The 23,115-nt window shown below is 43.5% G+C and overlaps 1 protein-coding gene across 1 annotated transcript in view; it reads left to right on the top strand.

Moving 5' to 3' along the window:
• MTOR (mechanistic target of rapamycin kinase) overlaps positions 1–23,115 on the top strand; it is a 112,173-nt gene that overhangs the window by 63,369 nt on the left and 25,689 nt on the right. Inside the window, exons 29-36 of the mRNA XM_044667737.1 lie at positions 3,627–3,702; positions 8,206–8,345; positions 12,627–12,727; positions 13,762–13,877; positions 16,075–16,152; positions 16,340–16,447; positions 19,975–20,100; positions 20,222–20,353. Of these exons, the coding sequence (XP_044523672.1) occupies positions 3,627–3,702; positions 8,206–8,345; positions 12,627–12,727; positions 13,762–13,877; positions 16,075–16,152; positions 16,340–16,447; positions 19,975–20,100; positions 20,222–20,353 (877 nt within the window). The remainder of the gene's footprint in view (positions 1–3,626; positions 3,703–8,205; positions 8,346–12,626; positions 12,728–13,761; positions 13,878–16,074; positions 16,153–16,339; positions 16,448–19,974; positions 20,101–20,221; positions 20,354–23,115) is intronic.

Below are 23,115 nucleotides of genomic sequence, written 5' to 3'. Positions count from 1 at the left end.
CTCACTTCAGTATCTCCTCTCTCCTTTTCTACCTTTCTCAATATCTCTTTCACTCCCTCCCTTCTCTCACGTCTATCTCTCTTTCCACCTCCTTCTCTCTCTCTCTCTCTCTCTCTCTCTCTCTCTCTCTCTCTCTCTCTCTCTTTCTCTCTTTTTCTCTTCTCTCTTTATCTCCTCACCTCTACTTCCCCCTCCTCTTCATGTTTCCCTCTCTCCTCTCTCCTTGGCTGATTTGTTTTTCTCTGCTCTTTTGCTGGTCCCACTGTTAGTGTTGCTCTGGTTTGTGTTGTGAAACACTTCTCTGCTTTGAACAAGCACCCCTTTAGAATTCCTCTAGTGTTAGCAAGGAAGCCCACAGGAGAACTTGTATACAGTGAGCTTCATAAAATTCCAGCTGCCCCATAAAATTGCAGGTCCTCATTAAGGGATCTCTTGAGCAAAGGGCCTTTCTCAGCAGGAACCTTTGGCTCCTCCTCTCAGCCTCATGAAACTCCTTTTGGGTTTGAAACAGGCAGATTTCAAAGGACAGCCATGTGTTCCCTAGTTAGGAGACTGTAAGTTGGAAGCCTTGTATTCCTGGGTTCTAAAAGGACTTCTTGACCCACCAACCCCCACAATTCAAAGGAGAAGAAAGTACGCTCCGGACTTTGTAGGCAAAGCAAATCTCATGTGAGATGTTCTGTTCTTTTCCCTTTACCCATAGAATTCTCTGCCTTAGTAGTCTAGTTTGCTGTTGCAAAGAAAGGCGTTTAGAATATGTATCAATTGTTTCTTGGAGATAAAAACTGGAAGAATCCCAAAATGTGAGGTTGGAGATGAGACAGCTAGAGGTAGCCTTATTGAATTGGTAGTAAATAAATCAAAAGAGAAAAGTAGATAACTTCTTCCCACACATTCACAAAGTTCTACTTTACAACAGTTAATGGTTAAGTTACAACAGTAACAACACTTCAAAAATAGAAAATGTCCACTTTATGATCATTATATACTGTATGTGCATCTATCATATATATATATGAGATCCCATTAGGGTAGAAATTCCTAAATATGAAGATTACGTCTTTGCTATTCTATGTGTTATCAATACAGTGCCTAACTCATTGGGGTGCTTAATAAAGAGATAAGAGAAGGGGGAAATGGATGGAATATCCAAAAATGTCTGCCTCCATTCATTACTAAGTTGGTAATTTTGATCATGTTGAAATCTGCTGAAATCTCAACAGCATCAGTTAGAATTTTCCAACAGATTTGTATACATGGACAGTTCACAAAGGCAAAAGGCCAAGGGGAGAATACAGCTTAAGGAGAAAGCCTTCTGGAGGAAATTAAAATGATAAAGAGAACTGTGGCATCTGGGTTGCTTAATAGCCTCAGTCTGTGCTCTCGCTCTCTCTCTCTCTCACTCTCTCCCTCCCTCCCTCTCTCTTGCTGTCTCTCTCTCACTTTTTCTTTCTTTCCCTTTCTCTGCCTCTCTCTCTTTTTCTCCCCCACTTCTTTCCCTCTCTCTCTCACTCTTGCCCTCTCTTTCTCTCTCCCTCCTTCCCTTCTCCTCCCTCCTCCCCTCCCAAAAAATGCAGTGGATATCCATAATCTCCTTCCAGTCCTCACATCAGATGTCAGTCAAAGGAAAGTGGGAAACCAGGGAACTGGATGCTTGGAATGAACCCTGTTGTGTGGCCACAATAGTTCTCCCATCAGTGAATAGGCCACTTAACAAAAGATGTTGTTGGGTTTGGGGTTTTTAAAAGTTGTCTTCAGTACCAAATAAGAGAACATGGGGAGAAGGGAAAAGGGTAAGTAGTAGCCCAGATGTTGTGATCTGTAAAACTAGAAAAGGGGCCTTGAAACCTGATGGGGGTGTACACCAATCATTCAGTCTGCTTTTATTAAATACCTACTACGTGCTACATACTGTCTTAGGGCCTGGGGATCTAGAGGCCAAAATGAAATAGTCCCTGCCCTCAAATAGCCTCTATTCTACCTGGAAATAGCATCTCCCCACATAAAGTACAATAAATGCTAGGCAATTGGCAAGGGTGGGGTGGGAAAGACTTCATTTGTCACTTGCCCAGGGTCACACAGCTAGTTAGTGTCTTAGCACCAATGCAGGTGCTAAAATAAAGTTAATCTACTAGCATGATCCTGTCCCTGGCTCATTTCTTCATTGGGGACACTAGGGGCTCTATTGGCCACCTTCTTCTAATTACAGCATAACTCTGTTCAAGTGAAAAGTGCATGGGAGGCAGCTAGATAACTCAGTGGATTGAGAGCCAGGGCTAGAAATGGGAGGTCCTGGGTTCAGATATGGCCTCGGACACTTCCTAGCTGTGTGACCCTGGGTAAGTCACTTGATCCCAATTTCCCTTACCATTCTTCTGCCTTGGAACCAATATACAAATATTAATTCTAAAATGGAAGGTGTTTGGTTTTGGTTTTTGGTTTTTGGTTTGTTTTTTTTTAAAGAAAAGTACTAGACAAAAAGATCAGGAACCTTAAGGAGAACCTAGTCTTAAAAATGGGAAGCACTTCCTAGAGTAGTGATAGCAAACCTTTTAGAGACCAAGTGCCCAAACTACTTATGCCATATGTGAGCTGCCCCCTTATCCCAGACAGGGGAGGGAGGAAGCACTCTCTTTGGCTGCTGGGCAGAGGGGCAGAAATGTTCTCAGGCACTGTGGAGAGGGGAAAGGGAGAAGCCTCCTGCAGCATGTGTGCCATAAGTTCACCAACACAGTCCTAGACATTCCAGTCCAGCTCCCTTATTAGTTATTCAAGTGTTTTCTCAGGGTCGAGACTCCAGCCCCAGTCTCTTTTCTTCACACCTTGCCATCTAAGCACAATTGCAAGTGTGGGCTCTATAACTCAATTCAACAAAAAGTACCTACTGCATGCCAGGCCTTAGCAAAACAAAACAGCCCTACCACCTGTAGCCTAATAAAGAAGAAAAAGCTATTTTGGTGGAAGAAGGAACAAATAAGTAGTGTCTTGGATCTGAGGAGACCCTGGCAGCATTGGAGATACAGTTCTGCTAGGAGAGCATGCTTAGTTCCCTGGCCATATTGAGAGGAGAGAGCCTTGTCACTGGTGTGAACCATCCGGTGCACATCCGCTTGTGGGTCACTTACACAGTTGGCTAGTTTCATTTTATTTTCAACTGCTCTAATTACTGAAAGCAATTGATGAGCGGGACCAGCAGCATCCCTTGGGTCTATGAAGCTACAGAGGAAGGAGTTTATGCAGCCTTGCTTTAGGACTGAGAGATCGGGGAACCATGACTTCTGTTTTTCTAAGACTAGGTGGTCTCTGACCTGTGGCATCCTGGCTCCTGGCTGATAGGGTTAGTTGAAGGAAAGAGTTTCTAGGGAGTGTCAAGTTGTAAGCTTACCAAGTACTGATGAATACAGTGCTGCCTTGATTGCATCACCCCCAAGTGAGTAAAATCAAAACATTCTTCAAATGAGATCATTCAAGCTGGCCTTTCCAGGCAGGAGGAAATAACTGAAGTTTTCTCCCCACTTTTACTGGAATTAGTCCCCAAAGGGCAAGTGGGTTTCTGTGGGGTCTATAGCATCTCACTCCACACCCAGCTTTGTGAGGCTAACCACCTTTTCTTTCTGTCTTCCCAGCATCAATAATAAGCTACAACAGCCAGAAGCAGCTGCTGGGGTGCTGGAATATGCCATGAAGCACTTTGGAGAGCTGGTGAGTCCTTCATTCTGTTTGGAAAAACAACCAAAGATAGTGGGCAAACAGAGCCCTAGCCTGGAAGTCAGGGTATCTGTGAATTAATCCTAGGTGCTTCTTCCCCCAGTGGCCTCATACCCAATCACATTCCCTCACTGCGAATTACATTCTGTACCTTTTCTAAAAGAGAACCTTAATAAGCATGACATTGTAAAATAATAATAATAGCTAGCATTTCTATAGTGCTTTAGGCACTTTTTTTTTAAACCCTCACCTTCTGTCTTGGAGCCAATACTATGTATCTAAGGGTAGACAATGAGGGTCAAGTGACTTGCCCAGGGTCAGGTAGCTGGGAAGTGTCTGAGGCCAGATTTAAACTTAGGACCTCCCGCCTTTAGGCCTGGCTCTCAATCCACTGAGCTACCCAGCTGTCCTCTGTAAAGCACTTTTAAATGTTATCTCATTTGACCCTCACAATTAACTCTATGAGATAGGTACTTTTATTATCCTCATTTTACAGATAGGAAACTGAGGCAAAGAGACTTTAGGTGATTTATCCAAGATTATACCACTAGTGAGTGATTTAGCTAAGATTAGATCTCAGGTCTTTCTGGCTCCAAATCTAGCACTCTCTACTAGGCATATAGCTTGTGTTCAAGACCCACCTACTGGCAGTCTGACCTTGAACAAGTCATTTCCCATTTCTAGGCCTCAATTTCTTCATCCATAAAATGATGAGGTAGGATCTAAGTTCTCTCCCAGTTCTAACATTATTTGATTAGAGTAACAAAGCACTATGTTTTTAAACACATAGGTCAAATTCTTGCGATAAAGAACAATTCAGGTTACAAATATTCTTGGTTTTTATTTTTCCATTATTCATATGCTCTCTGGCTTTCCCTCACCACGGCCATTTTTTAGTCAATCAGTCTTAAAAATATTTACTGAGTACCTACTATGTGGCAGACTAAGTGCTAGGAATCCAATTTTTTTAAAGAAAGTCATGCCCTGCCCTGAGGGAGCTTGTGATCCAATGTAATCATGTAGTTATTACTATCCTGATCTTATCTTTTAGGTTTAGATTGATCTCCCATAACATGGACTCCATCACTTTGTGTTGAGTTCTTTAGAGTCAGAGAGATTCTATGGTTGGAAGAAAGCAGAGACCAACCAATTAAGCTTCCCAGGATGAAGACTTTTTTGCTCTGACCAAGCTCTAAATCTAGGGCCCACTGAGAATACTCTCAGCCTTTCAGGGCTTGAATTTGATTCCCTTATGCTGAACCCAGGCATTTGTGGACTGAACCGGAGCTATTCAGATAGAATCTCTTGATGTCTTCAGCCCATTTCCTTCTGTAACAAGCCCCAGGAATCATGTCTGCCAATTCTGAAATGCTCTAAAGGGCAGTGTAACATTCATCTTGACCACAATTCCTTTTGTGAAAGGAAGAGTTGAAGATTCTTGGTCCTTCCCGAGAATAGGCTGCACTTTCCCTTTGGCATCCTCAAAGGCTAGTCCAATGTGTTGGTTAAAAGAAGGCCCCTACAGAAAGCTGGCCCATAAGTGATCAACCACAGATCAACCAGAATGCTATCTTCAAGTAAAAGTTTGCTCGGTCTCCAGGATCTATGGAAAACTGTTACCTCAAGGAGCATTGCCAAGAAGTAGCCCCTCGTTTGCTTTTTAAGGATTAGGTTTAGCAAACTGAAGCCTTTTAAGACCTGCAACAGTTTGTGTTTCTTGGCAAACCTGGCTCTTTCTCAGCACAATTGATCTAATGGCCTTTTCATTAGATCTCAGTGTGTTTTCCCACATAAACCTTCCCGTTTTTGCAGTCTTCTGCAATCTCAGATTCCTGCTCCCCTCCTCCTCCCCCTTCCCTTCCCCTCTCCATCTCCTCCACATCCTCCATCTCCAGCTCCTCCATCTCTTCCATCTCCTCCTCATCCTCTATCTCCTCCCTGATTTGACCTGACCATCACCCAAGTCCCCTTGCTACATACTTGCTCCTAGAAAGTTCAGGAATATGCAGAAGCACACTGGGAATTCAGGGCTGTTGACAGAGTACAATGCCAGTAATATACTTTCTTCTGAACATTCTGCTATATGATTTAAATGCTTAAGTCATCTCCTTGCAGCTTATCTTCTCTAGTTTTTCACTTTTGTGCCTTGGCATGGGAGAGAAGTCAACTAGAGTTGAACTGTGGGGAATTGTAGGCAGTTGGATGAACAAAATGCCCAACTCCAGCAAATATTGATAAAACAAAATGGCTTCAGGAATAGTGGGAGACTACTGATTCACCTCAAGCTCAAATTTATTGCCTTGTGGGAGTAGAGGAAATATAAATACTGGATAAGTTCTAGTCCCTCTCCTTGAGGAGCTCACAGACTAGTAGAGGGATAGGACAGCACACAGAGAACTGTGGTATCCAGTCATTTATTGTCTTAATTCTTTTTACAGCTCTAATATAGAGATATGAAGTTTTTACCGCACATCCCAAACCCCTTCACTGAACCTTAGAAGAAAAAAAAATGCCTTTCCTTGACCATTCCCCAGATCCCCTACAGCAACAGAGCCCCAAATGTCCAGCTGCATTTGTTTATGCTTTGGCCTCCTATGGGAATGGAGGATGGGTGCTAAAAAATATTTAGAATGATATTTCATTCCCTGGGTACCTGGGCATAGATTAGAGGCCCCAGAAGTGTTTTCAGTTGATTTGCAAATACATGTGCAAACTTAGCTTGCATCTGCTTAGAACTGCATTTGAAAAAGGAAGATTATAACCTCCACTTTCCTTCATTTGGGTCTTGTACTGATAAGAAAACCGTGAAACTCCTACTTCCCCCTTCCACAGAAAAGGACACAAGCAAGGTACAAGAGGTCTTCTAAGTGTTTGTCCTAGAAGATCAGAGTTCCTAGCTGGGGAGTCATGAAAACCTTCATAGAGAAAGGGGGCATTTGAATTGGTCTTTTAATTTTTGTCAACTCTTGTTTTTATACCACCTTCACTCCAAAATATATCTCTCCTTTTCCAAAAAACTCTCCCTTTATTTCATTTTGTTTAAGCCCTAACCTTCTGGCTTAGAATTGGTTCCAAGATAGAAGAACAGTAAGGGCTAGACAATTGGGATTAAGTGATTTGCCCAGAGTCACACAGCTAGGAAGTGTCTAGCATTTGAATCCAGGACATCCCATATGAAACCATCCTTTAATAAATAATAAAAAGAAATTCGACCAAATACACCCACAGATTAGCTGGAGTTGATGATATACATCTTCTTCTGCACCCATAGTCTCCCACCTCTTCAGAGAAGGAGGGAAGGGTTTTTCTCATTCTTCTTCAGGGACAAGCCTGGGGATAACTAGGGATTTAATTTTATGAAGACTTCTGAAAGCTCTTTGAGACATTTCAGCATCTGTTGGTGCTTCTGTTTTCCAAGTTAGGTCCAGGATTACATTGTCCACACAGAACCATATTATTTAAGAGCAAATCTCCGGGCAGCATCTGGCATCTCTCTGTAGAAGTTCTTGAGCTGGTGGTATCAGAGCCCAAAAGATAAACTCAGATGGGAATGTGAAGGGAGGGGCAGAGGTGGGGAAAAGGCAGAAAAAGTACATTAAAACAAGCCAGGCTCCTGTTGCCCCTGAGAGTCAAGTTCTGTTGCTTTAAGACTCCACTTGACTCTATACTGCTCACGTGGAGGACTCTGAGTTTCATCGTGGCACCAGCTTTGCCCAAGACCCATAGGATCATCCTGGAATTCATCCTCTGGTCTCTGCCCCAATCAGAGCTGCCAAGGACTCAGTGAAAGGGAACATTGGCAGAGCATCCAGAGACAGGGGAAAAAATCTGCAAAGATTTCCAAGCATACTTCTTTTATTTCCTCAAAGTTAGAATCCATTCAGGAGAAACCCATGGATTAAAGAGCTAAAAGAGTATGATTTCTGCTCCAGCACATGTGTGCTCATTGATGGCCAAGGATCATGCAAACCAAAGCCTGACTTCTAGAGTTGGGAGGTTAGACCACAATACCCAGACAGGAATTGTCACTCCCACTACCTGACCACGCACTAGCACTTATACCAGTGAGGCTCTGGCAGCATTGCCCAGTGTCTGCTGTCCCCAGAGAATGGCTGCCCTTCCACCCCTCCCCAGCCTCCGGGTCCCATATCCTACTGCTCTGGTGACTTGGGCCTAGAAGTAAGGGAGGTGTGGGAGAAGAAAGACAGGCCAGCATGTACTCCCAGACTATCCTGGAATCATTTCTGACATTATACAGGAGCATCAGCATTTCAGACCTAGACCAAGTCAGATGCCTCCAAGTATGTTGAAACTCTTTGCCCAAACACAGACTTGAATAAACCAGGAAATTAAATGTCATCCACAATGTGCTATTCAAATCAAATCTACAGTCCAATACCTAAGAAGAATGTGTGGTGTACAGTGTTGTACCTACCGCAAACTCCTTTAGCACCTAAATGGCAACTGAAGCACCTCTTTGTCTTCCCCACCTGACAGGAGATCCAAGCTACCTGGTATGAGAAACTCCATGAATGGGAAGATGCCCTGGTCGCCTATGATAAAAAGATGGACACAAACAAAGATGACCCTGAACTAATGCTGGGCCGGATGCGCTGCCTGGAAGCTTTAGGAGAGTGGTAAGCTGAAATGATGAGATGAATGAGCTGTTTGACTCTTAAAGCCACTCATTAGTTAAATCCCCATCTCAATCTCATTTGACTTGGTCTTCTAAATAACATCATCATTACCCAAAACCAGCCCCACCCTGCCCCCTTCCCATCCCAATAAAACCCTGTCTTATGACTACAGTTTAACAAAATTAAGTGATACTGATTGATCATGTTTGATAGTTGTACCTCATTTCACACCTGTGGTCCACCACCTCTCTACAGATTAGAATTAGGTTTCATCCCCATTAGTCTTAAGTTAAGATTGTTCATGGCATTGTTCAGATTTCTGAAGTCTGCATGAAATGTTTGCCTTTACTTTATTATAGACTATCCTCTTGGTTCTGCTTTCTTTACTCTGCATCAATTTGTAGAAATCTTCTCAAGCTTCTCTGAATTCTTCATAGTTATCATTTCTTACAGCAGAATAAAATTCTATTATGTTCATATAGCAGTTTGTTCAGGCATTACCATATGAGTATCTATGGGTTACCAGTTTCTGGATGTGCCCAATTTCTGGATAGTGCAGCAAAAAATATTTTGACATTTATAGGACCTTTTCCTTATTTTTGACCTTAGTACTAAATGCCTAGTGGTGGTATTATTGGTTCAAAGAGTAAGAAGTTTATTGACTGAGGATGTCACAAAGATCTATCAATCAACTGTTCTTTTTCAGTTCACTCACAGGTATTGAGCACAAGAGCATCTTTTTTGGAAAGACCTTAAAACAGGCTGTAATCCGTAGAGAAAAGTTAAATTCCAAGTCCTAATGTTTGTTTTCTAATCTTTGAAAGAAAGTAAAAAGACTGGTGCGCCCATGTGGAGATAGTGAGAGGCCAGCCCACTTCTTTCTCAAGTCAGAACCACACACATGTGCAGGCAGAGTCCTTTGATCATGTGAAGGAAACTGATCAGTAAAAGTCTATTGCAGAGATTTATCATCCACCACTCAGTCACTAAGCTTTTATTATGCACTGGAGCCGGGTGCTGTTTCAAAGCAAAAAATGAAACAAATCCCTCCCCTCAGGAAGTTTCCATTTGATAGAGAGAGATAACATGTACTTATATATCCATTTGATAGAGAGAGATAACATGTACTTATATATAAGAATGTGCAAAGTGAAAACAAGGTAAATTCTGGGTCAGTGGAAGAGACGTCAGTAAGTAGGGGATCAGGAAGGCTAAATATATTAGCCAGTTCTTGAACCAAGCATTGAAGGAAGATAGCAATTCTGAGAAGCAAAGGTGAGGAAGGGGAGTGCATTCTGAGCGTGGGGAAAGCCCATGCAAAGGGAAGGAGGTGAGATATATACCACCATAGGTGAGGAATAGCAAGAAAGCCAGTTTGGCTGGATCATAGAGTGCATGGACAAGAACAGTGATGTACAGTAAATCTGAGCAGGGAGACTAGGGCCGGCTTCTGAAGAGCTTTTAAAAGTCAAACCACGGAGTTTATATTTAATTCTAGGAGTAAAAGGTTTTTGAGCTTTTTGAGCAGGAGAGGAAGACAGACCTGGGCTTTGGTAGTTGTTTGGAGGATGGCCAGGTAAGAAGGCTGTTACAGTTGTGGAGGCAAGAGGGGATAAAGGCTTGAAACAGAGTGGAGAGAGGGGGACATGGGTAGAAGATTTTGTAGAAATGACAAAATTTGACATCTGTTGGATGAGGAAGAACAAGGAACCAAGAGTTTCAAGGTTTCATGCCTGGGACACTGGAAGCAGAGTGGTGCCCTCAACAGAAATAATTCATGAGTCTAGCAGGAAAGAGAATAAGTCTGTTTTGGACTGGTTTCTCCCTTAACAGGACACACCGAGAGGGACCTCCTGTGATTTGTGTCCCATCCAACCCTGCTATGAGTGGTGCTGGGCAGCCCCCACCCTATCAGCATCTAGGAAGTACATCTCTTTCACTGTCTCTTTAAAATGTCACCCAAACAGTAACCTATTTTTCTCCAGTTCAAAACATGAAATATTGCCCCTTTTGACACGTCATTTATTATCATTATCATATATCAGGTACCTGCTGTAGGTTCCCTGCACTATTTTCCAAGGCTCTCTTCCCCATATTGATCTTGTATCTGCAAGAGATAGGCTCCATCTCAGGGAGCAGGTAGCACCCCAAGCCAAGGCAGACCTGTGATGGACCAAGCAAACACTGAGCCATTGGGGAAGCTCTGAATCAGATAAGCAAGCTCACTAAATGTTGTGTAGAACAACCCAAAACAGAAAAAGGGAAAGCTCTCTGAGATAACCAGTCAGGGGATGGCTTCTAAAAGGAGGTGCCTTTTGCCTTATGATTCCCCTTATGAGGAATTCTTTGTATCTCTCTGGTTTTGATATCAGAACTGCATAAATCAGATTGTATTGTACTGGGTCCTCTTCCTTTTCACTCCCTCCCCACCCTCTAGGTCTTTGTACTTGCTGGATCCTTACTGTCATCCCAGATAAGACCTTTCTCTTAAAAGCATTGCCTTTATTTGGGGTTCCCTCTCTGTTGCCTGGCATCCCCAGGCATTTTCCTGTGTCTCTGTCTTCAGTTCTGATTTATTGTTCAGCCTTGGAACTTGCCCTCACATCTGGAAGGAGAGGTGCTACATCTCTAGCCTGGGGCCTGTTTGTAAGCTATAGAGAAGATAAAGAGACTGACATGACTTCCAGAGGCGAAGGCCAGCCTCCCCTAGCATCCAAATTCGATATACCCATAAGCCTTAAAAAAATCATATTCATAAGCCCTAGAGGTAGAAGAGGCCTTCCTATATCACCTAACCCAGTCCTGTCACCAGGCCGACTGGTACCAAAAATGAACCAACCAGAATAGATTTGGTCTTTTTTCTTAAAGCCAGCCTACCAACCCTGGGCCTGTGCAAAACTGACTTCAGTCTTCTGTTTGGAAAATTGAATATTTACTCTTTTTTTCTTAGTTTCAGCAAACAGAGAGATAATTACTATAACTACACCCTATCATGCTTCCTCACACGTTAGCAAATGCTCTGGACACATTGTGATTGAGTGTCTCCCTTTATGCTTTCTTGTCTCACTTCTCTATTAAACCAAAGTATTTGTATCCCTGGCTTTCCTTATTTCAAAGAGACCTAAGTCACTGCTTTCTAGTGCTTAGCAGAATGCTTAGCACATAGTGAGTGCTAAATAAATGTTTATTGATTGATGGATTTTGGACAGTGATGCTTATAAGAGCCCAGGCCATTAAGTCACTTATCCATTTACACAGGTGGTAAATGACATGGTGTAAGGATTTGAATCCAAGCCCAGCATTCTTTTAACTGTCCCATAGCAGCTCAACCATCTTTGAGATCCTATCCAAATAAGAGATTCTATAATTCTGTAATGTGGTCCTCTCTCTTGAGAAGGTTTTCCACTCATTCTACCAGATGATCTGGTTTTAGTTAATTAAATTATTGACTATAAACTCATTGGGTAATGAGTGAAGACCATGTGTCTAACCATTTCTGTCCTATTTCAACCTTATTCTGAGAGCTCAAAGGCTGTGTATGAAAGTAAGCAACTTTAACGGACTTCTAAATGTAGGCTTTCATGAAGTTACTCCATACCTGGGATACTTATTTCATTTTGGGGGGTTATTTCCTTGACCCAGACCTCACTAGAATTCATCCCTTAAATTCCATAATTCCTGATGCCCATGACCCTACTCTGTATGTCCAAGCACATACATCCTCACATTGCAACCCTGCAGGCCTACCATAAGGGAAGAGATCCCCATGTTCTTTGCCAGCAGGGGTGATGCTTTTACATTTCAGAAGCACCTCAGCTACTAAAGACTGTGCAATATCAACAAACGTGTGTTAAGCACCTATAGTGTGCCAGCTACTGAGGATACAAAGACAGAAGCAAAACAGTCCTTGCCCTCAAAGAGCTTACATTCTCTCAAGGGAGACTACCATCTGTATGTATATTGGCATCTGTTCAAAATGAATATAAAGAGATTTTGCTGAGGGCAGTAAGGCTTCTTGGAGAAGGGGAGCTCACCCTCCCAATGAATGACATAATTCAAGTAATCAGGATATAGAAGAGATGATTTACTTCCTTTGAAATGGGCCTATGAGAACCTCCACTTGAGGGATTTTTAAGCCTAGTTAAACCCCACCCCATGTCTTCTGTTAATACTCGACCTTCCCTAAGTCTTACCCCACTGAGTATTTGGAAAGGTAGGCTGGCAACCTCCAGCCATGGTTTCTATTAGCCTAAACTGAGACTTGATTTTCTCTTCCTTAAGGGGGCAGCTCCATCAGCAGTGCTGTGAAAAGTGGACCCTGGTCAATGATGAGATACAAGCCAAAATGGCCCGGATGGCTGCTGCAGCTGCTTGGGGTTTAGGTAAAACATAGTCTCTAGAACCATAGGCAAATGCCAGATCTACCAAAGCATCAGAATTCTCTGTGCTAGGTGATTTCAAGTAACTAAAAAGACCTTGGTGAAATGACCAAACAACAGAATAGACAAGTCAAGAGGCTTGAGCCTTCACTGTCATCAGCAGCTTTGTGGCACTAGGTCCTGGACTGATGACGATAAATAACGTCCAGTCCAAAGAAGTCCAGTGGGGTGGGGAGGGGGGCTCTAGGTCATGGGTCCTTTCCCTGTGGTACCCAGAAGAAAATCGCTTCACTTTCACCTCTCTTCAGGCTCACTTAAGTCACAAAGCTTGTCTCTTTCCTTTAGTGAACACTGGGATCTCTCCAAAACATTTTTCAAAAACAAATTGCTTCCTGACGAGTCATCTTTCACTATTTGCTTTTTGCCCAGGGGCAGGGAGAATGGATGAGCTGACGTTCCTGAGTTAAAGTCAGGGAAATGCCTTGTAAAATTGGCAGCCCTACAGTTTGCAGCTAATGAAGCCAATATCTCTTCTGCAGATGGCTTTGGAAATACTGGGGTTTGATGTCTGTTCATTCCCCTCGGGGAAGTGAATAACTCTTCCTGGCTAGTCTTTTTTTTTTCCCCAGCCATCAAGTGCCTAGCATGGCATAAGGCCCTCTGTGCTATGACCTAGCCTATCTTTCCATTGCTTTCTGAGAGCCTCCCCAAATATCTTCTACCTCCCTTCAAGAAGAGAAAGAGGTTGCCCAAGCCCAGTGAGCAGGCTTTTTGTTCAATCCAGTGCCTCATCCATGTAACAACCCATTGGCTGGCATTTGGATTTTCTTTGGTTTCCCAAGGCCATCTTAAGCCTCTTTATGGTAAGAAGACTTGCCATCCTGTTGTTGGTAGGGTCAGAAACCTGCCCCCTTGGCCCTTAGAGTCAAGGAGTGTTTGGGCACTTGGCATATCAAGACATGTTGGGTTCACTTGTTTGTGAGGCCTGGGCCTAGTGAGAAGGCATAGCTCAGTTGCTTCCTCTGCTGTTGGTATAGGTCAGTGGGATAGTATGGAGGAGTATACCTGCATGATCCCCCGGGACACCCACGATGGGGCTTTCTACAGAGCCGTGCTGGCCCTGCATCAGGACCTCTTCTCATTGGCTCAACAGGTAAAAACCCACCTCCCTAACACATTTCACCTGACAGGTTTATGGAGGTGAAGTCATCTTCTTCATCCGCCCTTGAAACCCAGTTTTAGGTAGGGGTGCTGATAAAAGGTCCATCTTTATCCAGCTGAGAAGTCTAGGAGGCTGCAAAAGATTTTGTGTTTTCACAAGCACGTCCATACCCTTCCCATTCCTTCTAAACCCTGGTGTTTTCCTCTTTCAGTCCCCTGGATGGTCTCCTTTCCAATGGCCTATACTTTGGATCCTGTACCCGAAGCCAGTGGGGACCAGATGATTTCAAAGGCCAAAGCCCCTTACCCTACTCTCCTGAGCCTAATGAGGGTTCCTTCATGGGAGTAGTTCACTTTAGGCCTAGAGACACCCATGATCTTTTCCATTCTTGGGTCTCTCTGCTCTGTGAAATAGAACTTACTGGAAAGAACTCTGAGGGTAGCTAGGTGACACAGTAGACAGGCCTGGAAATGGGAAGTCCTAGTTTCAAATCTGGCCTCAGATATATCCTAGCTATGTGACCCTGGACAAGTCACTTAAACCCCAGCCCTTATCGCTCTTCTGCCTTGGAACAGATTCTTAGTAACAATTCCAAGACAGAAGGTAAGGGTTTTTTTTAAAAAAAGAGCTCTGATGGGCAGCTGGGTAGCTCAGTGGAGTGAGAGTCAGGCCTAGAGACAGGAGGTCCTAGGTTCAAACCCGGCCTCAGCCGCTTCCCAGCTGTGTGACCCTGGGCAAGTCACTTGACCCCCATTGCCCACCCTTACCAATCTTCCACCTATGAGACAATACACCGAAGTACAAGGGTTAAAAAAAAAAAAGAGCTCTGAGCATTATATCCGGCAAAGCAGAGGGTCACATGATTGCCCAGATAGGGACCACTTAGGCCCTTGGAGGTTGCCTCCCTTTTTGTAATCTTTGTCCTAGCTTCCCTTGGAGAGTTAGTTTTTCTGAGTAGAAATCAGGGAGTGAATGAATAGGCTCACATTGTGGCAAATATCAATCCCTGGTCCATTTTTGGCCATACAGTTGTTTTATATGTCGATTACTTTCCAGGGAAGCTGACACTTTATTTGAAAATTCTGTGCTGACTTGCAGAATTAGATAATGGAGTAATCAAATCAACCCTGTCAGGCCTCAGACGTGCTCTGGATAAGGTGCATGGATAAATGATCTGAGCACTTAAGGGATGAGGGCTTGGTAATTAACCTTAAACATTTAAAAAAGGAAAAGCTATGGATGAGAGGTTTTTAAATTGATGGCACCAGACTAGGATTGAGCTGCAGTTCCATGGCTATACCCGGGACTCCTGTGTATTTGAAGGAGTAGTTGAGGCTCATATTGGTCATTAAGAGGTGGAGAGGCTCCTCTGTACGTGGAGGGATCTGGGGCCTACTGTGCCCATTACAGAGGCATGCAGGTATAGTAAATCTGAATGCCAAATGAAGAGGTGATTCATGTAGTGAACAAAGCTTCAGCCTATTTGTTTTCTAACTACATAATCAGGAAATAGTATGGATAAGCCATAATGCAAAGACAACTGCTCCAGAAAATGAAAAGCATTGATCATCCTGTAGCCCCAACTAAAGTTCAACTCCAATGGCATCATGGCCCAAAAGTAATCCTTAGTTCTTGAAGCTGTTCTCTTGAATACAAACTCTGACTGGTCCCGCTAAGCTGGAAAGGCTTTGAGACTGGATCCAGGACCAAGTCATATGTAGCCTGGCTAAGTCTGGAGAATCTCACCCCTCACATGATTGTGGCAACTCTCCAAGAGGTCCTACCAGGTCCTTGAGAGAATATGACTTGTGGCAGTGCAGGGACTAGCCACCAGGTGGGGAAGCACTGAGCAAAGAGTCCCCCATGTCCACAGTGGTTTTACTATTGCTTGGTTACCAGCCTCTCCCGAGTTTGGATAAATTCCTCATGTCTCAGGAGATTCACCTCATATTTTCTTCTTGGGTGGTGAGCTGACTCGTTTTTCAAGGCATTCAAGCCTAAGAAGAGGTTTCTTTCCCTCTTGGGTGAATTCTCTCCCACTGCCCCACTGAGGAGTAGTGAGCTGGGATGGGGAGGTCTCTCTGTTCTCTGTGCCCTAGTTGTGGGGAGCCCTGAAGTAATAGCAGTGACTCAAGCATCCTGAATCCAGAGCCCAGTTTCAGTGAGTTTATTTTTCACTTTCTTCTAGTGCATTGACAAAGCCAGGGACCTGCTGGATGCTGAGCTAACAGCCATGGCAGGAGAAAGCTACAGCCGGGCCTATGGGGTGAGTGCAAGACTCTCAAGATACCTTCCTTCTCTTGGTTCATTTGCAGTGTCTCCACAAAATGAGCTGTTGGGCTTATGTGCCTGTCGGCAGAAAACCTGACATCAGAAGGGCTGATTTAAGCTTAATCCTCTGTTCTGGATTCTTCATGCAGTGATTAAGATGGAATGTGCTTTGCTTCCTTCAGGCAATGGTTTCCTGCCATATGCTGTCCGAACTAGAGGAAGTTATCCAGTATAAACTTGTCCCTGAACGGCGAGAGATCATCCGCCAGATCTGGTGGGAGAGGCTGCAGGTAAGGAAGTCTGTGAGAAGAAGTAGACTGGCTTGTCTATTGGGGTGGGACCCCTTGAACCCCCTCTTTTCTTCCCCCTTAATCTTGCCATTGCTACAAAATGCTGAACATATATTTAAGGCAATAAATATCAATGAAACACTGGGCCAAGGGCTGGGGGAAATAGAGTTTAGCTCGGATAGGTACTTTGCCTGCCTTCATAGCACTTACACAATCATAGATTCAAAGCAAAATTCTGCAGAGGCCTTCTAAGGACAGAGGACCCAGTCTCCATCTGGCCTCCTCTAGTTAACATTCCTGTGGACTTCAGACAACTTTTTCTCTGTCTGGCACTTATGGATGGACTAGTAGAGGAAAAACAAAGGGTGGTAGTTAGGCCTGAACTTAGAATTCTCACCACCCAATATGTGGAAGAGGTGTATGCCCTCAGCTGGCCACCTCTGGACCATTCCCCAAGCTTTCTGGTAGGATGTTATATCCATTTAGAAGCTACCTCAGCTCAAAATGCCCTAGGTTGCCATCTTGCCACTCCTGCTGCTAGGCCAATTTTCACTAAAAGGTCTCTCACTTGGAAGGGGCTCTTCCTCATGTTTCTTACATCACTTAGACCATCTGAATGAACACAGGTTGCCAAGTCATGCTTCTTGAATTCCTTGGTTTGTGTTTTGAGGCAGGTCCTTTGATGACAAAAAGATCTTTCCATTGCTTGGCTAAGGGTAGTAAGTGAGCACACAAAGATCAGACATTATCTCCTGAAACCTCTTACCTTCTTCTGGAACTGAGAAGGACCTGGACCTGGAGCCCCTACCCTCACCCCAGAAGTTCTCTCCTGCTGCCCATTCCTATTGTATCTGCAGCCTGCTGAGCAGAGGCAGCTCTAGACTTTCTGGGACATGCAAGAAGCTGGATGGAGCTTTCTGACTGAGCAGGCTCCCCAACACATTCCACTGGAAAGGGAAGACAGCCCTGGGCAAGGAGACATCTATGAATATAGCTGTTTATGGTCCTGAAAAAAAGCACATACAGTTCTTTTACATTTTTACAGCATTTTATTAGTAATTATGGAATCCCTGCTGAATGTTTTGGTGGAAAGTTTTTGAGCACTGGAAAAAGGTTCCATGAAGCAAATATTTCCTTTCTGACTTACATGCACCCTCACTTTTAAGTGCCACTAATGATTGGGGTGCTACAGTGTCCAAATCAGAGAACTGATAATTTTCTTCATGGTATAAAAAGGAAAACTTTGTCCCAATACAGATTGAGAAGTTAAAGCACTGGGCCAGTCCTGGGTGGAGCTCATGCCTGTCTCCAGGAGGCTCTATCCAACATGGTCTCCCTAAGCCATAATTAGAAAGGGCCAAATTATTTTAGCATCTGGGAGAAACTGACCAAAAATAGAATGCAATAACAACAAAATCACTCTTTGTACTTTCTGTTTTTCTGACTTTATAAACACTATTGTTTTCTTACTTCTTGGGTTGGAAAGACACTGTGGCCCAGGCCCCATAATAAAGCATGACATATGGTGTGAAAATGTGGCTTTGGTTGATCTCAGGGATGTTACAAAAATAGAAGGAGCTGTTGTGGCTAGAGAACTGCCTTTCAGAGCTCTGCTCCTACAAGTCAAAAGTTCACCAATTCATAGAATCCTAGAGCTGGGATCTGTTCTAAAGACTTATCAATTCCTGCTCCCTTAATCTACAGAGGAGGACACTGAGGCCCTGCGGAGAAGTGACAAACCTAAGCTGAACTAAGCTCTTGCTCACATTGTTACTTTTCCTAGAATTGTGACGGACAGGAGGGAGTCATTAAGTTGTTGGTCCCCTCCCCAGCAGGAGAGGGCAGAGTACTTGGACAGAAGAAGGTGGTGGATAGTGTTGGACTTGGAGTCAGGACCTAGGCTATAATTTTGCCTTAGATACTGACCAACTGTTTGGCCCTGGCAGAGTCAAAGACTCTTGGCCTCCTTTTTCTCAGCTGTGAAACGAGAGGGTTGAACTTGGTGACTTCAGAGATCCATTCCAGCCTCAAAGCTATGATCCTATGACTGGGCCATCTGCATTTTCCAGTCTTTTCCCTTTATAGTTATCCATTCCATCTCTAGCTTGTCCCCTCTGCTCTCAAATTCTTTCTACCCTAGTCCTCTCTCCACTCATCTCTTGGCAAACCCTAAAATCTTCCCATAATCTACCTCCTCCATTCACAGCTGTGCTGACTAAATTTCATTACCAATTCATTCCATCCACTAGATCTGGGGCCTCACTTCACTAAGGCAATCATTTCATTCCTCCCCAATCAATTCCGAAGCTCATTTCCCACAGAAGCTATTTCCCCTCAGCTTTCCCACTTCTCCCCCTCCTCAGCTGAGGATCTCGCCCCTTAGTTACTTGCTTACAAGGATGTTGTGAAGCAGTGAAATACCACTTATAAAATGCTTAGCATGGTGCCAGGCCCACATTAGACGCTTAATAAATACCTCCTCCCTTTCTTCCCCCATATCTACTGCCTCAATCAGTCCCTCATCATCTTTTACCCCAATTATTGCAGGAGCCTCCCAGGTAACCTTCTTGCTTCTGGACTCTCCCTGCCTCCACTTCATCCTAAACACAGTTGAGGGATTTTCCTTCACCACAAATATGGCCACATGATTCTCCTGGTACCCTGTTGCCCTTAGGATAAAGTAGAAATTCCTCTATTTAGCCCTTACAACTTGACCCTAACCTTTCCCTTGCTCACTCACTATGGGATGAGCCAGTCCGGCCTTCTTTATGTTCTTTCAAATGCCTCCCAAATCTCCTGTCTCCATGCTATTGCCATGACCATCCATCATGCCTCAAATGCCCTCCCTGCATCATCTCTACCTCATGGAATCCCTCTCTGTCTTAAGAAGCAGCTTGGACACCTCCTTCTGTATGAAGCTTTTATTGATTCACTTCTCCCCCACACCCCGCCCCAGCTGATCTGACTAGCTTGTCTTTAATGGCTTAGATCTCTTTTTACTTGTATTCGGCTATTTATTCCTGAGCTACATACTGGTTTTCTCCCTGGTGGGAATGTGAGTTCCCTGAGTTACGGATTGTTTCTCATTCCTTGTACTTTATGTCCAATGACTGAAGCATAACCAGGCATATCAAGATAGGTAGGCCCATCAGAAATGTTTGTTCATAAGGCAGTGCAAGTGATGGAAACAATTTAGCCCCAAATATTTTTTTTAATTAAAAATAACTTGCATATGTGCCTGAATGTGTCTATTTTTCTTCTATTGAATTGAGAAAGAAAGAGAATTAGCTAGCTAGCAATATATAGTCATTTTTCTACTGTATGCAAGAAGGGAATTACTAGATTATATACTTATTCAGTCTTTTAAGACTAAGAAAACTGGAAATAGCAAAATTAAATCTATTCAATAAAGGATTTCATTTGTTATTAGGGGATTGGGATAGGAGGGAGTAGAGGGAGAAAGCAGAGCAGAACATTGAAACTCTGGGAAGAAACTAATTCATACTTGTAAATCTACCATCATCCAGGGCTGCCAGAGGATTGTTGAAGATTGGCAGAGAATCCTTATGGTTCGTTCTCTTGTTGTCAATCCCCATGAGGACATGAGAACTTGGCTCAAATATGCAAGTTTATGTGGCAAGAGTGGAAGACTGGTGAGTACTATCCACTCAACTGCTTCCCACCAAGGCTGATATGAGTAGGAGGTCTGGAGAAAAGGGGACAGTACTCTTAGTCCAAACCTGTTTAGAACCAATTCTCTATCTCATTTTCAAGGCTCTTGCTCATAAAACATTGGTATTACTCCTGGGAGTTGACCCTTCTCGACAGCTAGACCATCCATTGCCAACTGTCCATCCTCAGGTGACTTATGCGTACATGAAGCACATGTGGAAGAGTGCACGAAAGGTCTGTATCCTTCACCTCCTCCCCCTTCCTTGGCCCAGGAAGCTTCCTGATCAGTTTTGAGAGTTCTAATGATCTCTGGTTTCATTGGTGTGAGTCCACCATCCATGGACATAGGTCAGTGATCCCAGCTCCTGAACATTCCCATCTGACCTACTCCTTATCACCTCTCTCTTTTTCTTTTTTTTTTTAAACCCTTACCTTCTTTCTTAGAATCCGTACTAATAATCATTTCCAAGGCAGAAGATCAGTAAGAACGAGGCAATGGGTGTTAAGTGACTTGCCCAGAGTCACATAGCTAGGAAGTGGCTGAGTCCAGATTTGAACCCAGGACCTCCTGTCTCTAGGCCTGACTTTCTATCCTCTCAGCCACTTTGCTGCCCCCATCACCTCTCTTTTTAAAGAAGGAAAGAAAGTACAAAGCCATGAGGACTTCACCTCTAATATTTAGGCAGTGGGATAGATTTTAGAAATCAGCATATATGTCTGAAGAAATTATCCATGCTCCATTGGCTTTCAGGACATCATTGCTGAGTGATATTGCGTGCACGTCCAAAGTGTATTAAGACCCAGAGAAAATCTAGTCCTTGCTCTTTCTAAAAAGATGAAGTTGTTGAATGTCAAAATCATCTATTTTAAAAAGTGCAAGCCCTGAAGCCGTCTCCTGGAGACTTTCCCAAGACCAATTTGATTGTTCGGGATTTCACTGTTCTCTTTTTCTGTCATCAAACTGGAATTCACAAGCAATAACACCCAGGGTATAATGATGCCAGAACCAGGGGGAAAGTCACACTGGGAGCCAGAGTCACATTCCTCCTGTTTCTTTTAAAGAGAAGCCTTTTGGAAATAGGACTGCCCCTGGTTTGTTTTTTAAAATCGCACTAGACCATGGTCATGTTGACAAAACATCAATAGCCTCATGCTAGACCAGTCTTTCCCTAGAGCCTAGCCAGTGAGTAATTCAGACAGAATTGGCCAAAAATGGCACCTGCTTTGGCCGTTTTCTCAGACAAAAAGAGGGAGAACACTGATCCCACCGCCACCACCCCTTCTCTCTTCCCTCTCCACTATGATTACCACATGGCTTAGAAAGAGCTGGAGATGAGCAGCTAATGGTATGGCATAGGATACTGTTTTACTGCAGCCCTTTTTCTTCTTTACATGGGGAGAAGGCACATCTGGATGTCATTGCAGCTCTTCTTTGGGTGGAGATTTAGCTTTGTAGGGGTTTGGTTTCTTCAGTATTCCTAAGGATGCCACCCAAAGTGTTAGCCACTAGCCCTGGCCCCCAATCCATTTGAGATTTTCATCTACCAATGACCCAGGGTTCTTTCTCCAAAGAGCAAGAGTTTTGTTTTGAGATTGCTGTTGGAGAGGGGTTGGTGTTTTTTTCTACTCACTTCTGCTGAGTTGACCAGCCCACAGCTTTTGTGATACACAGTCTGACCTTCCTCCAGTCAAATGGGAAAAACAGGAGGACCCATTTTGGCCAGGGTAGATATGAACACAGTCTGATTTCCTGCCCATATTTAACCAGGGCCCAGCAGGGTAACGTTTCAAGAATGTGACCACTACCATCTAGTGTAACTCTTTAGGGTAAGTCTAAGTTCTAGGCTCACCCTCAAGAAAATTTTGAAACCATCTGAATTAAAAATCAAGAAGCCTGTTTAAATGCTCTGCCCACTTTGCTCTGAAGGTTCAGCTTCTTAAGTAGTGGTCATCTTGCTTCCTCCTTGATTCATAGGGATATTGGAAAGAAGCCATCAACAGAGCATTTGTCATTATTTAACAGAAAGAGTTGTCTATAATCATCTATCCTTGCTTTATATCTTAAGAGATACAAATAAGCTTGGTCCCTTAAGAAATCCGATGAGAAACAGATTCCTGTACTTGGTTGTGAAGGGTAGCCCTTTGTTCTGAGATACAGGAGTTTCTGTGCTTTAAGGAGGGGAAGATCTGATCTTTTCCCTACCCCTACCAAGTAATTTTCATTTTGAGTATCATCAGTCATCTGTTTTTCATTGGACCCCTTGGCAGGTCCATGGAAGGCTGAAGGGTCTTATCAATTAGGAAATGCAGCTGAGATCAGACCCCTTTCTTCCAAACCTTACAGCCAATCTGTGCCTGGATCCACACACATTAATTTAGAAATTTACCTTTATTTTAAAGTTTTAAACCATTCAGCACTGATTCTTAATTCTAATGATAATCATAATTTGTATTTCTATAATACCTACCTGTGCCAAGCACTGAGTTAAGTACTTTACAAAGATTATCTTGTGATCAGCAAACCCCTGCATCTAATTCTCCCAGTGATGCTCTCCTTAAGGAGATAGACACCCTTGTTGTGTTACTAGCCTGGGATGTTAACACGGTTCCTTTTCAGAACCATCCTTGCCTACCTGTGATAAGTGAGGGAATCCTGCTCTTGAAGATAGATATTTGGTAGACACAGGTGTCTTGTTAACGTCTGTGTTTCTGCTCCATCCCTATGTGTGAATTGGCTGCCTGATGAATTGTCTGCTGTGCTGCTCTGGATCTGGATTAAAACCCAGATTTTTTATATGAATTTATCATCATTTTGGAAAGATGTTAAAGTTGCCTTCTCTGCCTCCCCCTTCTCCCAAAAAAACCACAAGTTGTTATTTCTGGCCAAGAGATCCTCACCTTAGTCTCCTTAAAGGTTTCTTTCAGAGCCCATTTCTTTCTCTCTCTCTCTCTCTCTCTCTCTCTCTCTCTCTCTCTCTCTCTCTCTCTCTCTCTCT

The sequence above is a fragment of the Gracilinanus agilis genome, chromosome 3 (genome assembly GCF_016433145.1).
Source record: "Gracilinanus agilis isolate LMUSP501 chromosome 3, AgileGrace, whole genome shotgun sequence".
Lineage (NCBI taxonomy): Eukaryota > Metazoa > Chordata > Mammalia > Didelphimorphia > Didelphidae > Gracilinanus > Gracilinanus agilis.
The sequence above is the reverse complement of the archived record's forward strand: the minus strand, read 5'-3'. Positions and strand labels throughout refer to the sequence as shown.